Genomic DNA, 15,367 nt, shown 5'->3' with positions numbered 1-15,367 from the left:
CTTACATAAGATGCAGAAAGTGTTTCACAAGTAGGCCTAGGCTATAAACACTTGGAGCTTCTGAAATATCGTGATCGCTAACAACATGTAAAATGTGGTGAAAAAACATAAATTTAAACAAATTTTTGCATAGTAATATTCAGTTATTCTTCTTTAACTGTCAGCTGTTTCATCTTCATCTCAATTTGACTTAATATTTTACAACCTCTCTAATAAAAGACATTTCGTTAGCCTACTTGATATACACAGACACAGATGGTCACTGATCCTTCTGGAATCTTTCTCAATTAAAATTTAATTCACAATAAATAAAAAAAAAGAAAAAAAAACTAGCAGGTTAATATGTGTGTGTGAAAGATTCAGCAACTTGTTTTCTTTTTCTAGCCAGTAGGCTTTGTTACTTTTATTTATCAAGTAAACAGTTTTCACCTTTGGTTTTTAATAATTCAGCAAGAAGACGCCTCCTTCGTCTGCTGCTGTGAAGCGCGTTCACAAGAGCTCTAACAGTTCGGACATCAGTTTCTTGCATAGACTGATCGTTCTGTGTCTTTACACATCAATGTATCATCACGAGCCGCAGGGTTTAATTTGGATTTGTCTGTGCATGTTTTATTTTACTCTCATAGATTATGCTACCATTGCCAAGCATTGTACGGCTGAGAAACTGCAATGGCTGAAGTTAAAAAATCATAAATTGTGTTCTACTGAAGAAACAAAGTAACCTACATCTTGGATAGATAAACATCAAATGTTAATTTTTGGGTGAACTATCCCATTAATTCGTGGCCATGATTTAGTTAAACCTTGTTGATTAAATGACTGTAATGATTTTTTAATTAAACCTAAAAAGATGATGTTTATGTGAAATGTCAGATTACCTGTAGCTTACTGTATACGTGTGAAAACTTGTTTAATGCTCATTGTTTTACCATATTAAGTAGGCTATAAATCATCTTTTATAATTAAACTGTGCTGACTGCCTGGTTGCACCACAGTATTTGTTATGAGCTTGTCATTTTGGCATTGTTTTGCAGTGATGAATGAGATGTTTGGCAGTTTTAATAGTTTAACAAATCTGCAGATCTACACCACATACATTCCATGGTTATCATATGTTGCTTTCTGTCATGTTCTGCATGGCCAATATGAACTGATTTTATGGATTTGGTTTGTTAAAGTACCTCCAAATGCTCCTCAGATCCCTGTAACTATGTTCACATTTATTTATCTTTACAGACTAATCATAGTAAAGATTCACCAATGGCCTTAATTAGTGATTACATTTCAAATTATTGTATCTTTATCTTAAATGTATACATTTCATCAAAATAACAGTTTTTGTATTTGCCCATGTGGTGTAGTCAACAGGAAGCATATATATATATATATATATATATATATATATATATATATATATATATATATATATATATATATATATATATATATATGGAAGCATATGGGTAGCGATATTCAATTTGGAATGTAATGTGCAAAATGACAATGCAATATGTAAAATGGCAATGCATTTCTGTTTTTACATTTACATTTTCCATTTGTGCAACGTTTGGTGCAAAATGAAAATGAAATTACATAATTTTAATTTGCCATTTCATACACCAGTTTTAATATGTAAAATGAAAATTAATTTTAACGCTTTATAAGTTGCAAAATTAAAATTAAAATGTATTACCGAAATGATTAGATATGTATAACATGTTCAAGCAAAAAATGTGGCAAAATTATCATTTACATGCTATTTTTCTTAAATGCATTAACACTCACAGTCAAGACACTTACAATTGCATTTTCATTCAGTGTCCCGCAATGAATGTAGCAAAATTCAATGTGCACATTGAAAATGCATTCCGAGCCGATCACATGTCCGCCCCCTCGCGCCATGTCAATCACTGCGTGAACAAGGCGGGGCTTGCAGAAGGTCTGAGACTCAAATCTCAAGAAGAGGATTCAAGTGAGAGAACATGGACAACACAGTTGGTCCGTGTACGTTTTGATCATTTCAGTTTATGGCTTTAATATTTCATTCGCACTTGTGGGCGGAGCTGATACGCTGCTTTCATCTGATTGGTCGAATCGTTCCACCTTCAACTGTCTTTTCATTCTTTCAGGCAGAATAAGAGTCAGTGCGAGTGAATCACTGTAATGTCTGAAACCACCGCTCACTGTTAATAAGCATAATATTTGAATCAGATGTAGCTGGGCACATAATTCGTGCTGCTGAGACCTGCAAATTATTTCTAGGTTGTAGTATTGTATGAATATTGTCCCAATGATAAATACAGTGCAAATAGTTCTTGTGACGCTAGGTAAGGGAGACAGGAGGCAAAAGCAAGTAAACAGTGTTTATTGTAAATGACGTGCTGATGGAGGGTCGGAGAGTGACGCAGGAATCTGGATGGCAGCACAGACTGGTGAGTAGGTGCGTTGAGTGCGCTGGTACAGATGACGGTGGTGGTAGATCCGATAGAGGTGATGATAATCCGTGTACGAAGGGAACAATCCAGGGCAAACCAAAACAGGAGACAAAGCAGGACAGGAACACGAGAACCAGACATCTAACAAGGAGGACCTCAAACAACGATCTGACAAACAAGAGACGAAAGACAGGGCGTTATAAAGGCGGTGGGGATGAGATGCACCTGCCGCTGATCAGGCGATCAGTGGCCACACCCACATGAACCAATCAACATGACATAACCAGACTACAGCTGGAGACGGTGCGTTCACGAACCGTGACAGTACCCCTCCTCCTAAGGACGCCTCCTGGCGTCCCCAGAATCTCTTACCTGTCGATTGTAATCATCGATAAGGGAGTGATCCAGGATGTCCCTGGCAGGTACCCAACTTCTCTCCTCCGGACCGTAACCCTCCCAGTCCACCAAGTACTGAAATCCGCGTCCCCTCCTTCTAGAGTCCAGAATGCGATTTACCAAATAGGTGGTCTCCCCATCTACGAGACGCGGCGGGGGAGGAACCGGGGTAGGCGGATTAATGGGAGAATGAAATACGGGCTTAATTTTGGACACATGAAAGGCGGGATGAATTCTCCTGTACGTAGGAGGGAGTTTAAGGCGGACTGCCACCGGACTAATGATTTTGGTGACAGTAAACGGGCCAATAAATTTGGGAGCCAATTTATTAGATACGGAACGGAGAGGAATATTCTTGGTTGAAAGCCACACCCTTTGACCCACGACGTATACGGGAGGCCTAGACCGGTGGCGATCGGCCTTGGCCTTGGTGCGCGCCCCCGCTTGGAGTAGAGTCTCACGGGCTCTGGTCCAAGTGCGGTGGCACCTCTGGACGAAGGCGTGAGCGGAGGGGACCGCAACTTCGGATTCCATACTGGGAAAAATAGGTGGCTGGTAACCTACACTACACTCAAAAGGAGATAGGCCCGTAGCTGATACTGGTAAGGTATTGTGGGCGTACTCCACCATAGACAATTGTTGGCTCCAGGAGGAAGGATTCTTGGAGACCAAACATCGCAACACCCTTTCCAAATCTTGGTTGGCTCTCTCGGTTTGCCCATTGCTCTGGGGGTGAAACCCTGAGGACAGACTTACAGTCGCTCCCAGTAGTCTACAGAATTCTTGCCAAAATTTAGCCACAAATTGGGGTCCCCTGTCGGAAACCACGTCTATCGGGAGGCCATGTAACCGAAAGACGTGGTCTACGACGGTCAACGCTGTCTCCTTGGCTGAGGGTAATTTGGGCAAGGGAATAAAATGGGCTGCCTTCGAGAACCGGTCCACCACGGTTAAAACCACCGTGTTTCCCTGGGAGGGTGGGAGGGCGGTAATAAAATCTAGAGCGATGTGGGACCAGGGTCTCGAAGGAACCGGCAGCGGTTGGAGTAACCCATCAGGGGGCCGATTGGAAGTCTTACCAGTGGCACAAACCGAGCAAGCCAAAACAAAACTGTGAATGTCGCGAGCCATAAGTGGCCACCAGAATCGTTGCTTGACTAAAAATCTAGTACGGTTAACCCCTGGATGGCAAGCTACATTCGAGCAATGTCCCCACTGGATAACGTTGGACCTTAATCCCTCCGGCACAAATAAACGGTTCGGTGGGCACCCGGGCGGAGGCGTTACCCCTTCTAAGGCCGTTCTGACCTTCGATTCGATCTCCCATGTGAGAGTGGAGACCACTAATGTCTTCGGAAAAATACTCTCGGGAGTGGACGGGCGTTCGGAATGGTCAAAAATACGCGACAAAGAATCAGGTTTGATATTCTTGGAACCCGGGCGGTACGAGATAGTAAAGTCAAAACGTCCGAAAAAAAGTGCCCACCGAGCCTGCCTGGAGTTCAACCTCTTAGCGGTGCTAATGTACTCTAAATTCTTGTGGTCAGTCCATACTATAAAAGGAACCCCCGATCCCTCTAACCAGTGTCGCCATTCCTCTAATGCCATCTTAACTGCCAACAATTCTCGGTTACCAATATCATAATTTCGTTCTGCCGGGGATAAACGATATGAAAAATACGCGCAAGGATGGACCTTGTCGTCTAAGGGAGAACGTTGAGATAACACCGCTCCTACCCCCACCTCTGATGCGTCGACCTCCACCACGAACTGACGCGTAGGGTCCGGGGTAATCAGAATAGGGGCTGAGCTGAAACGGCTCTTCAGTTTGGCGAACACAGCCTCAGCTGTGTCCGACCACCTGAACGCCGTCTTGGCGGAGGTCAAGGCGGTCAGAGGTGCGGCTAGTTGACTGAAGTTGCGAATAAAACGCCGGTAGAAGTTAGCGAACCCCAGAAACCTCTGTAGGGCCTTACGGGAATCTGGGCTTGGCCATTCTACCACAGCCTTAACTTTCTCGGGATCCATGCGGATTCCCTCAGTCGACACGATATACCCCAAAAATGGAATTGACTGTGCATGAAATTCGCATTTCTCCGCCTTGACAAAAAGCCCATTCTCTAGCAACCTCTGAAGCACTCGTTGGACGTGCTGCACATGTTCCTGGAGAGAAGAAGAAAAAATCAATATGTCGTCCAGGTAGACATAAATGAACTGATCGATCATATCTCGCAGCACGTCGTTAACAAGTGCCTGGAAGACCGCTGGGGAGTTGGAGAGCCCAAACGGCATAACCAAGTATTCAAAGTGCCCTCTGGGGGTGTTAAAAGCGGTCTTCCATTCATCCCCCTCCCTGATCCGAACCAAATGATACGCATTGCGTAAGTCCAGTTTTGTGAAAATTGACGCTCCCTGCAACCTCTCGAAGGCCGAAGACATCAACGGCAAAGGATAAGTATTCTTTACCGTGATGTTGTTCAGTCCCCGGTAATCAATACAAGGTCGCAGAGACCCGTCCTTCTTTCCCACAAAAAAGAACCCCGCCCCCGCAGGAGAAGAGGAAGGGCGGATGAATTTAGAAGCTAGAGAATCAGAAATATATTTCTCCATAGCCTCCCTCTCTGGAACCGAAAGTGAATAGAGTTTGCCCTTAGGCGGAGACTTACCTGACAGTAAATCTATGGCACAGTCGTAAGGACGATGCGGAGGAAGAGAAGCAGCCCGAGACTTACTGAACACTTCCTTCAGATGGAGGTACTCAGCGGGCACGTTAGACAAATCCACCGCCTCCTCCTGCAACACAGACACAGACACAGACGGACAAGCAGACACTAGACAAGACTCATGACATCTTTTGGACCAAGACAAAACAGAGTTAGAGAGCCAGTCAATGCTAGGGTTATGGAGGAGGAGCCAAGGGTGTCCGAGGACAATGGGTGCCAGGGGAGAGTCAAGGATGTGAAAGGAGATGGTTTCGGAGTGATTGCCAGACGTGATGAGTGTGATGTCCTCAGTGATGTATGATATGGTAGGAAGTTGCTGGCCAGTGAGGGCGTGCACCGTGATGTGGTGCGGAAGGGGTTTGAGGGGGATGTGGAGCTTGTGAGCTAATGTGCTGTCCATGAAGTTACCTTCTGCCCCGGAATCCAGTAGTGCCTGACAGTGATGTGTCTGTGCTGACCACCGCAGCCATACCGGAAGGAGCGTGGAAGATGATGGTGATGATGATGATGATGAGGTCTTCTCGGCGGAGATCCCACCCGATAGTAGCCTCATACGTACTACCGGGCCTGGCCTTTTACCGGACAGGCGTGGGCTTGGTGTCCGGCTCCCCCGCAGTAAAGGCAAAGGCCCAGGGACCTCCGCCTCTCCTTCTCCTCCCGGGAAAGCCGAGCTCGCCCTACCTGCATGGGCTCGTGATCGTAGACGGGGCTGGCCACGTCCCCGCCGCTGAACCGCACGTCTGCCGGTCCCCTGGATGGGGTGTTGAGTAGCCCCCTCCTCTCCATCCGTGCCAGACGTGCGTCGACCCGAAGGGCCAGCTCAATGAGCCCATTGAACGACGGGGGAAGGTCCAGGGCGTAGATCTCCCTCTGGACGCGGTCAGCCAGCCCATGCAGGAACATGTCCCACTGCGCCTCCTCGTTCCAATGGCACTCCGCCGCCAGTGTCCGGAACTCGATGGAGTAGTCCGAGACGGATCTTTCGTGCTGGCGCAGCTCCGCCAGCCTCCTGGCCGCCTCCCGTCCTGCGGCGGCCCGATCAAAGACCCGTCTCATCTCGACGGAGAGGGCCTGGAACGAGGCGCAGCATGGGTCCTGGTTCTCCCACACCGCTGTTCCCCACAGTGCCGCCCTCCCAGAGAGCAGGGTCAGGACGAACGCCACCTTGGCCCTCTCAGTGGCGAACGTCCTAGGCTGGAGGGCAAAATGCATATCACACCGGTTAAGGAACGCTCTACAATAATCGGGTTCACCTGAGTAAGCCTCCGGAATCGGGAGGCGTGGTTCCGGCTGGGAGGGGGCCTCCGATGGTGCTGGTGGAACAGGCGGTGTGAGTGGCGCAGTGGGGGCTCGTAATAGCTGGAACTGTTGGGTGAGCTCGGACACCTGCGTCACTAAAGCCTGGACCGCGCGACCAGTGTCGTTAAGAGTCCGCTCCTGGGAGTCCATCCTCCGAACACTGGCGCTGAGGAAAGCTTCGAGAGATGAAGGTTGGTTACTCGCTGCCTCCATGTTGTAGGTCAGATCGTTCTGTGACGCTAGGTAAGGGAGACAGGAGGCAAAAGCAAGTAAACAGTGTTTATTGTAAATGACGTGCTGATGGAGGGTCGGAGAGTGACGCAGGAATCTGGATGGCAGCACAGACTGGTGAGTAGGTGCGTTGAGTGCGCTGGTACAGATGACGGTGGTGGTAGATCCGATAGAGGTGATGATAATCCGTGTACGAAGGGAACAATCCAGGGCAAACCAAAACAGGAGACAAAGCAGGACAGGAACACGAGAACCAGACATCTAACAAGGAGGACCTCAAACAACGATCTGACAAACAAGAGACGAAAGACAGGGCGTTATAAAGGCGGTGGGGATGAGATGCACCTGCCGCTGATCAGGCGATCAGTGGCCACACCCACATGAACCAATCAACATGACATAACCAGACTACAGCTGGAGACGGTGCGTTCACGAACCGTGACAGTTCTGTCTCTTTGGAAAAAAGTGAAGTGGAAATTAAAATCAATAATAGACTGAACAGTTCCATGTCTGTAACATTTACCACTCTCATCTTTTAAGTCATAAGGCACTAGGTATGTGTGTGTGACATTAATAAATAATTGTAAAAATTAATATTGTTACATTTCTGAAATAAAAATAGTAAAATTAGCTCTATGCTGCTCAGTGCTCCTGTAGCCTACCCCAGAGCGCCCTCTCGCGGCTGGAGACGGTAATGTTTTCTCTTGGTTCTGAATAAATGCGACTTAAATATGTTTTTTTCCTCGTCATGACGTATTTTTGAACTGATGCAACTTATACCGAAAAATACGGGTAACATTATTATTATTATTTATTATGAGAGTAACTGACACAGACTTAGAACTTTAATGTTTCACCAAATTCAGCTCAGATCTTCAGACTCGTCTGACTCGTGTTGCTGTATAACTGGCCAGACTTACCTTCCCAAAAAATCCTATTTAATTTTATTTAATAAATTTAACTATATTTATTTCCACTTCACTTTTATCCAAGGAGACATAACTATTTGCACTGTTTTTATCAGTGGGACAATATTTATACAATACTATAACCTAGAAATAATTTAACGGGGTCTCTTGCAAGTCGCAGCAGCACGAATTATGTGGCCAGCATCATCGGATTCAAATATTATGCTAATTAACAGTGAGCGGTGGTTTCAGACATTACAGTGCTTCACTCGCACTGACTCTTATTCTGCCTGAAAGAATGAAAAGACTGTGCTGAAGGTGGAGCGATTCGACCAATCAGATGAAAGGAGCGCTTCAGCGCCGCCCACAAGTGCGAATGAAATATTGAAGCCATAAACCGAAATGATCAAAACGTACACGGACCAACGGTCTTGTCCATGTTCTCTCACTTGAATCCTCTTCTTGAGATTTGAGTCTCTGACCTTCTGCAAGCCCCGCCTTGTTCACGCAGTGATTGACATGGCGCGAGGGGGCGGACACGTGATCGGCTCGGAATGCATTTTCAATGTGCACATTGAATTTTGCTACATTCATTGCGGGACAGTGGATGAAAATGCAATCGAAGTGTCTTGACTGTGAGTGTTAATGCATTTAAGAAAAATAGCATTTAAATGATAATTTTGCCACAGTTTTTGCTTGAACATGTTATACATATCTAATCATTTCGGTAATACATTTTCATTTTAATTTTGCAACTTATAAAGCGTTAAAATTAGTATTCATTTTACATATTAAAACTGGTGTATGAAATGCCAAATGAAAATTATGTAATTTAATTTTCATTTTTGCACCAAACGTTGCACAAATGTATTGGAAAATGTAAATGTAAATACAGAAATGCATTGCCATTTTACATATTGCATTGTCATTTTGCATATTACATTCCTAATTGAATATCGCTACCCATATGCTTCCATATATATATATATATATATATATACATTTAGCTGATGCTTTTATCCAAAGTGACTTACAATTGCTATGTGTGTGTGTATATATATATATATATATATATATATATATATATATATATATATATGTCAGAGGTCGCATGCCTCTGGAGCAACTAGGGGTTAACTGTCTTGCTCAGGGACACATTGGTGTCTCACAGTGGATTCGAACCCAGGTCTCTCATACCAAACGTATGTGTCTCATCCACTGCCCCAACACCACCCCTCTATATATATACACACACACACACACACACACACACACACACACACACACACACACACACACACACACACACACACACACACACACACACACACACACACACACACACACACACACACACACACACATTCAGAAATCTATCTATCACACACACACATATATATATATATATATATATATATACACCCACACACACACACACACACACACACACACACATTCTTGAATCATTATTGAGTCTTGTGTTTTGCCTCTATACAACCTTTATAATATCTGTCTGTAATTTAGTGACTCTAAATGCTGATTCCATCTTTATTTTACCTTATAATGAGCTAATTACTTAAACTTAAGGGGGTTAATCAATATACAGTATATTTAAAGAAATACATTTAAGGTACTCCACTTTTGTATAAAGATTGAAATATATTTTTCATTTAAATTTTAAGTGTAAATTCAATGTAAAATTGTGACTCCAAGCAGGTATTACACATTTTGTAATTAACCTCTGATGCATTCGAATCAGTAATCACAACTGAAATACCAAATGTTTCGTATATTCAATATCTTTAATAACATTTACAAACATTAAACTAAACCAACAGGGTTCTAGAAATGCGGTCCTGAAACTGCAGGCTCCGCTATATCATCCACTTCGGTAGGTGGCGCTGTTGCAAAAAAACTGGGGTCCTGAAAATGCGGTCCTAGAAATGCGAGATCTGCAGACCACAAGTTCCAGGGGGCGTGGTTGGATCTCTTCTAACCTAATGAACTCTAAACCCACCCATATCCACCCCTAGATGTGGATCCAAACACGCACCCTGGATCTTGTGTTTGTTCTGCGGTGAGTGGCTACTGAGAAATGCGGTCCTGAAACTGCAGCCTCTGGTAGTGCAGGAACACCCTTCTATTCTCCAATAAAAGATGATGCATCATGCAGCTAATCAACCACAGAGGAGGGCCCGTCCGTTTAACAGCTCTCACTGTCGTCCAATCAGCGTCCGCAGAATCCGAGACCTTTGGTCTATTGACCAATCAGCGCGCAGACCAATCCGCTCTCCGTGACGCTTCCTGGAGTTGTCTGAAAGCTCTGGCGGGAGACTGCGCAACTTGCATTGTCTGTAAGTTTAAGTAACGAGTTTCGCGAAATAACACCTGTTTTACGTCTACACGTTACTCTCGATCATAGATTTAATTATTGTTCCTTTTAATTTGTGAGGAGAGATTACCTAGACTTCTCTATTCTCCTGCTTTAACAGTATAACGTTAGTCCACGGTGTTGAACCAATAGCTCGCAAGCTAAGAAGTGAAGCCAACGCTTCTGGAGTTTTACTTGAAAACGTCTGTTGAGTATTTAAATTTCTTCTCGATTTATCGGTCTTGCGTTGTTTTGGGGGTAAATTGTAAATTTCCTTGTAACTGCAGGAACGTTAGCGCAATGGCAAAAGTGCAAGTGCTAAATGTAGCTGTTCTTGACAACCCGAGTCCGTTTGGGAACCCGTTTCAATTCGAAGTGACCTTTGAGTGCATGGAGGATCTTCCCGAGGGTGAGTATTAAATTTTATTTTAATTTTTGATATGTTTTCTCGTTCTTCATTAGCCTGCTAGCTAACGCGCTAACTGCAGATGACGTCAGATTGGCGGGTGATTGAAGCGTGCGAGGAGAAAACCGAGCTGTAATTTATACTTTATTTTTTATTCTCAGTTAAACCTAATTAAGCTAATCGTCTCTCTTTATCTAACATTTTGTCTTTTTCTATTGATGTGTGTATTGCTAAGAAGAAAAAAAAGATGCATAAATCTGTTGATTAGTTATGCATGGACTTTACGTTAGTTATATTACGATAAATCTTCCCAAATTACTAACTGCAATCGAAAACCTCGTAAATTAGCAAATCCATTACTCTAATTCCACTGTGCTACAATATTGCCATATAAAACTTTAAAGTTTATATCTGAACAACAGTATAGATTTAGCCTATCAAATACAAACGAAAAATCCAGATGAAATGCACATAAATGTATAATAATACACGTCACATCTCTTACATTTGAGACCCTAGTCTTAGGAAATAAAATGTAAAATGTTAAATCTGCTCTTTTAATTCCAACACAATCGTACTGCCAGTCATGCATCATTCAGCATCATTACTCCAGTCTTTAGTGTCACACGATCTTTCAGAAATCAGTCTAATATGATGATTTGCTGCTCAAGAAACATTTCTCATTATTGTGTTGAAACCTGCTTAATATATATTTTTTGGAAATCAGAATATTTTATCCTTATATTTTATAAGGATTCTTTAAATAGAAAGTTAAAAAGAACAGCATTTCTTTAACATAATACATGTCAGTTATATGCAATTTAATTTAATGCATCCTTGCTGAATAAAAATACCAATTTCTTTTTTTTTTTAAAATCGGACTTACTGCAACTATATGAATGGTAGTGCGTTATGGTTTCCACAAACATTTTAAGCTGCAAAAAACATCATAAATAATGACACTGAAAAACTTAAAAAATAGTTAATTATTCCAAACTTTTGGCCAGTAGTGTATTTTATATATTTTTTTCTGAATAGTTAATTGTAATAATACATTATACAGGACAATCTGATCATTTGAATAAAATAGTTTTCTGTGTTATAGATCTGGAATGGAAGATTATTTACGTGGGCTCAGCAGAAAGTGAAGAGTATGATCAAACTCTTGATTCTGTCCTGGTTGGTCCAGTTCCTGCAGGCCGACATATGTTTGTGTTTCAGGTGAGTTCATAACACGGATCATCATTATCAACATTGTCTACTTCGTAAAAAAAATCCCCCACACAAAAAGAGTATAAATTAGCCATTTTCAAAGTGTTGCGTCTGTTTAATGCAACTTACAAAAAACTGGACTTCATCAGTACTTTAATAGTCATAGTCTCACCACACCTGTATTTGAGATTATTTATTAAATTAAACATTGTCAATCTAATATGGCCACATTCACACAGCAGTAGAAAGTCCTGTATTTGAGTCATCTATGTAGCAAAAAAGTAAATTTAGGTAGAAGAACATGAGTGAAAATTGTTTGTTTTTCGTGCTTTTGAAACTACATGAGTGTTGATCCTTCATAGGTGAACTGTTCCTTTAATGTTGTTCTGTATTAAATGTACAAAGTCAATAAGTGCATTTATCCTGCAGTTACACCCAGTTTAGAGTCATGCAAGTATTCTACGTAATGCTTTTATTTTACTCTTTAATTTCTGTTATGGTATTTTTGTCTTTTGTGCAACAGGCGGACGCTCCAAACACTGGCCTAATACCTGAGAGTGATGCTGTGGGTGTCACTGTTGTTCTGATCACCTGCACATACAGAGGACAGGAGTTTATACGCATCGGCTACTATGTTAACAATGAGTACATGGACACTGAGCTTCGTGAGAATCCGCCCCTCAAACCTGACTATGGACAGGTATGTCAGCATGCTTCTTACACTCTGAAATTAAAAATCCCCATGAATTCAAAAGTGAAGTTTTTTTAGTATCACTATGTTAGCCTTTTGTGCTCCGAAACAATGACAAAATTTGCATTTAGAAGATATAACCTTCTCATCCAACTTTCTGTCCAATCAAATGCCTTCTAGAATCTGAAGCATCCCGCCCCCTTCACTGTAAATAAACGCTGAAGCTGAAATTGGTCACTTGTTGTTCACAGACTTCTGTATGGTGAATGGCACATGGTGTATTATATAGGGGAAAGGGAACGATCCAGTGTAAATATGCTTTCCATGGGGACGAAAGAATTCTGGTTTCGTGTTGTCAGGCGAACCGCTGCAGTGTGTACACAGTCTGCTCCCTTCCAGAGACATGATAGCACAGAGCAGATCATGTGCTTGAGTCGACCATAAAACATATCGGACCCATTCAAATTCTCCACAGAATGCTTTATTTTATAGTGTTATGGATGAGATTATTGGATGGAACTACATCATTAGCATAACTGTTTTGTTTTTGTAACCGTTTAATATTTAATCTAAAGGGGTAATCTATTAGACTGTGGTTGTCATAAGTTTTTGATTCATCTTAAAAGATTGTCCAATGGCCAGATAAGATTAAATCCCTTTTCTTCAGAAACCTATCACTCCACAACTGACTGTAAACTTGCACTCTGCTTCTGTTTAGTTTGCATTAGGGCTGCACAATAAATCGCATGGCATATTTAATGTGCATCTTGTCAGTAAAGCCGGTTCTGTTATCAGCAATAAATCACCTGCGTGCTTTCACATGGAGCTGTTATTCACCACACTCATTTTTTGCGCATGTTTTACACAGCTTATCAGTAAAAAAACGGCTCTGTGTAGTAAATGCTGCTCAATGTGAAAGCACGCAGGTGATGGAGATTTACCTGCTGATTACAGAACCGGCTTTACTGACAAGATGCACATTAAAAATTGAATGCAATTTTTTTTCATGCAGCCCTAGTTTGCAACAACCACTTTTCTACGATCCAATCAATTCCTGCTGGACAATAATTTTTTTCTTTTTCTTATACAATAAGCTGTTAACTTGGATATACATGTCAAAGAAAAGACTGTCGACTTTTGTACCACCTGTCTTGTACAAGCAATATCAAGTAGAAAACTGTAAGTAATGGCTGCTACATAAACTAAAGGCTGTTGGTTGTTTTAAAAACAGATGAGTTTTTCAAACTTGCTGTTTGAAATGTAGTACGGCAATAGGAGGAAGAACACTGTGCTCATAAAGCCATTTCATTGGGTTTTAATAGTTTTATTAAAAGGTATCTTCAGTGTTAATTGAATAAAGTGTGTCAAAATACAAAAATATTTAATTTGAGTAGTGCATGTAATATCACACTTTAGTAATAATTCCAGAGCTCGACATTATAGTTACATTTAAATAAAGGTAATTGTTTTGTTTTTTCTCAGAATTCTAACTTGCCTTGCGATTTGTACGTTTCTCACATTTCTAACTTTTATCTCAGAATTGCATGAAAAACATTGGATAAAAAGTTTAAACTCTTTGTTATTCTATGATGGAAACAAGCTTTCATAAATATTAAATGGGTTTCATTAAAACAAAAGTATGATTGTTGCCTGAGACAACATGCTAAAATTGATTGTAGCTAAACATTTTGAAGATGATATTTTACACGTTTTCCCTAGGGGGTGTTGTATTATCGTCATCTATTTCATCCCTGATGAATTTGCATCACTGTAAAATTATAGTGTATATTGAAAGACTTTTAATCTGCTTGCTTTCAGCTCCAGAGGAACATTCTGGCTTCCAACCCACGTGTAACCAGATTTCACATCAACTGGGAGGGATGTGCTGAGAAAATGGAGGATTCAGAGAACGTGGACCCTGCACCCAATGCCATGCTGCCCCCATCCTGCACTCCGGGAAAAGCACCTCCACTCAGCCAGGTGCCAGACAACTCCATGGACTGTTTGTAGTGACGCAAACTACAAACTCCTGTGAATAATCCTCACATCTCAATGCTCATCTGAGAGCTCATGTCAATCTGGACACTGTGGAGGAGAGGCGGGATTATTCAAACACATCAGAGAAAAAAAAAAAAAAGTTTATCTAATTTTGTTACAGTTGCCACATGTATTTGAAACAACTCAGTGGTGTGCAGCATATGACAAATCCTCCAGTATGCAATAAGCATGTTTGCTTTTCAGTTTGAAACATGAATGGAAAGCTGATGAGTCATAAATATCTAATACATAATTTAAGTATTAGGATGTGTTGCATCTAATGCCATCAAACTTTTGATCCAAAACCGATCCTTCCTCAAATCGAAAGGGGATGGAAGATCAGTTCAGCAGATAAGAAGTCTGATGCATAATTCAGACACATTCAGCAATAATTCTGTAAAAGATTGCAGCGGACAATATTTTTGTAGTTGGGACTGTATTATATTGTGTATATATCTCTCTCTTTATTTGTTCTTAATGAAATAAATGTTTTGTTACGTGATAATGGTCATTGAAGTTGTTTTACTTTGATTTGCCTTGTGCACAGAGTAAATGCAGCTGTGCAGGCTTTTCATTCATAAAAAGCTGTTGTGTTGCATTATGCAGGAGTACACCATGTTTGGAGTAAGACAAGCCGCTTGCTTGTTGCTTGGCAACA

At 41.8% G+C, this 15,367-nt stretch overlaps 1 protein-coding gene across 1 annotated transcript; it reads left to right on the top strand.

Annotated features, from left to right (window-relative positions):
- The first annotated feature begins 10,194 nt into the window (after positions 1–10,194).
- LOC132149503 (histone chaperone asf1b-A-like) lies at positions 10,195–15,214 on the top strand. Its single transcript, XM_059558812.1, has 5 exons — positions 10,195–10,566; positions 10,651–10,772; positions 11,875–11,990; positions 12,505–12,681; positions 14,491–15,214. The coding sequence occupies exons 2-5, from the start codon at positions 10,664–10,666 to the stop codon at positions 14,680–14,682; spliced, it is 594 nt and encodes a 197-aa protein (XP_059414795.1). The 5' UTR covers positions 10,195–10,566; positions 10,651–10,663; the 3' UTR covers positions 14,683–15,214.
- Positions 15,215–15,367: the final 153 nt, after the last annotated feature.

The sequence above is a fragment of the Carassius carassius genome, chromosome 9, assembly GCF_963082965.1.
Source record: "Carassius carassius chromosome 9, fCarCar2.1, whole genome shotgun sequence".
Taxonomy (NCBI): Eukaryota; Metazoa; Chordata; class Actinopteri; order Cypriniformes; family Cyprinidae; genus Carassius; species Carassius carassius.
The sequence above is the reverse complement of the archived record's forward strand: the minus strand, read 5'-3'. Positions and strand labels throughout refer to the sequence as shown.

Coding starts and splice junctions, on each gene's coding strand:
- LOC132149503 (XM_059558812.1), top strand. CDS start 10,664: ATGGCAAAAGTGCAAGTGCTAAATGTAGCTGTTCTTGACAACCCGAGT. Junction 11,991..12,504: donor GACATATGTTTGTGTTTCAG/GTGAGTTCATAA, acceptor TTTGTGCAACAG/GCGGACGCTCCAAACACTGG. Junction 12,682..14,490: donor TCAAACCTGACTATGGACAG/GTATGTCAGCAT, acceptor GCTTGCTTTCAG/CTCCAGAGGAACATTCTGGC.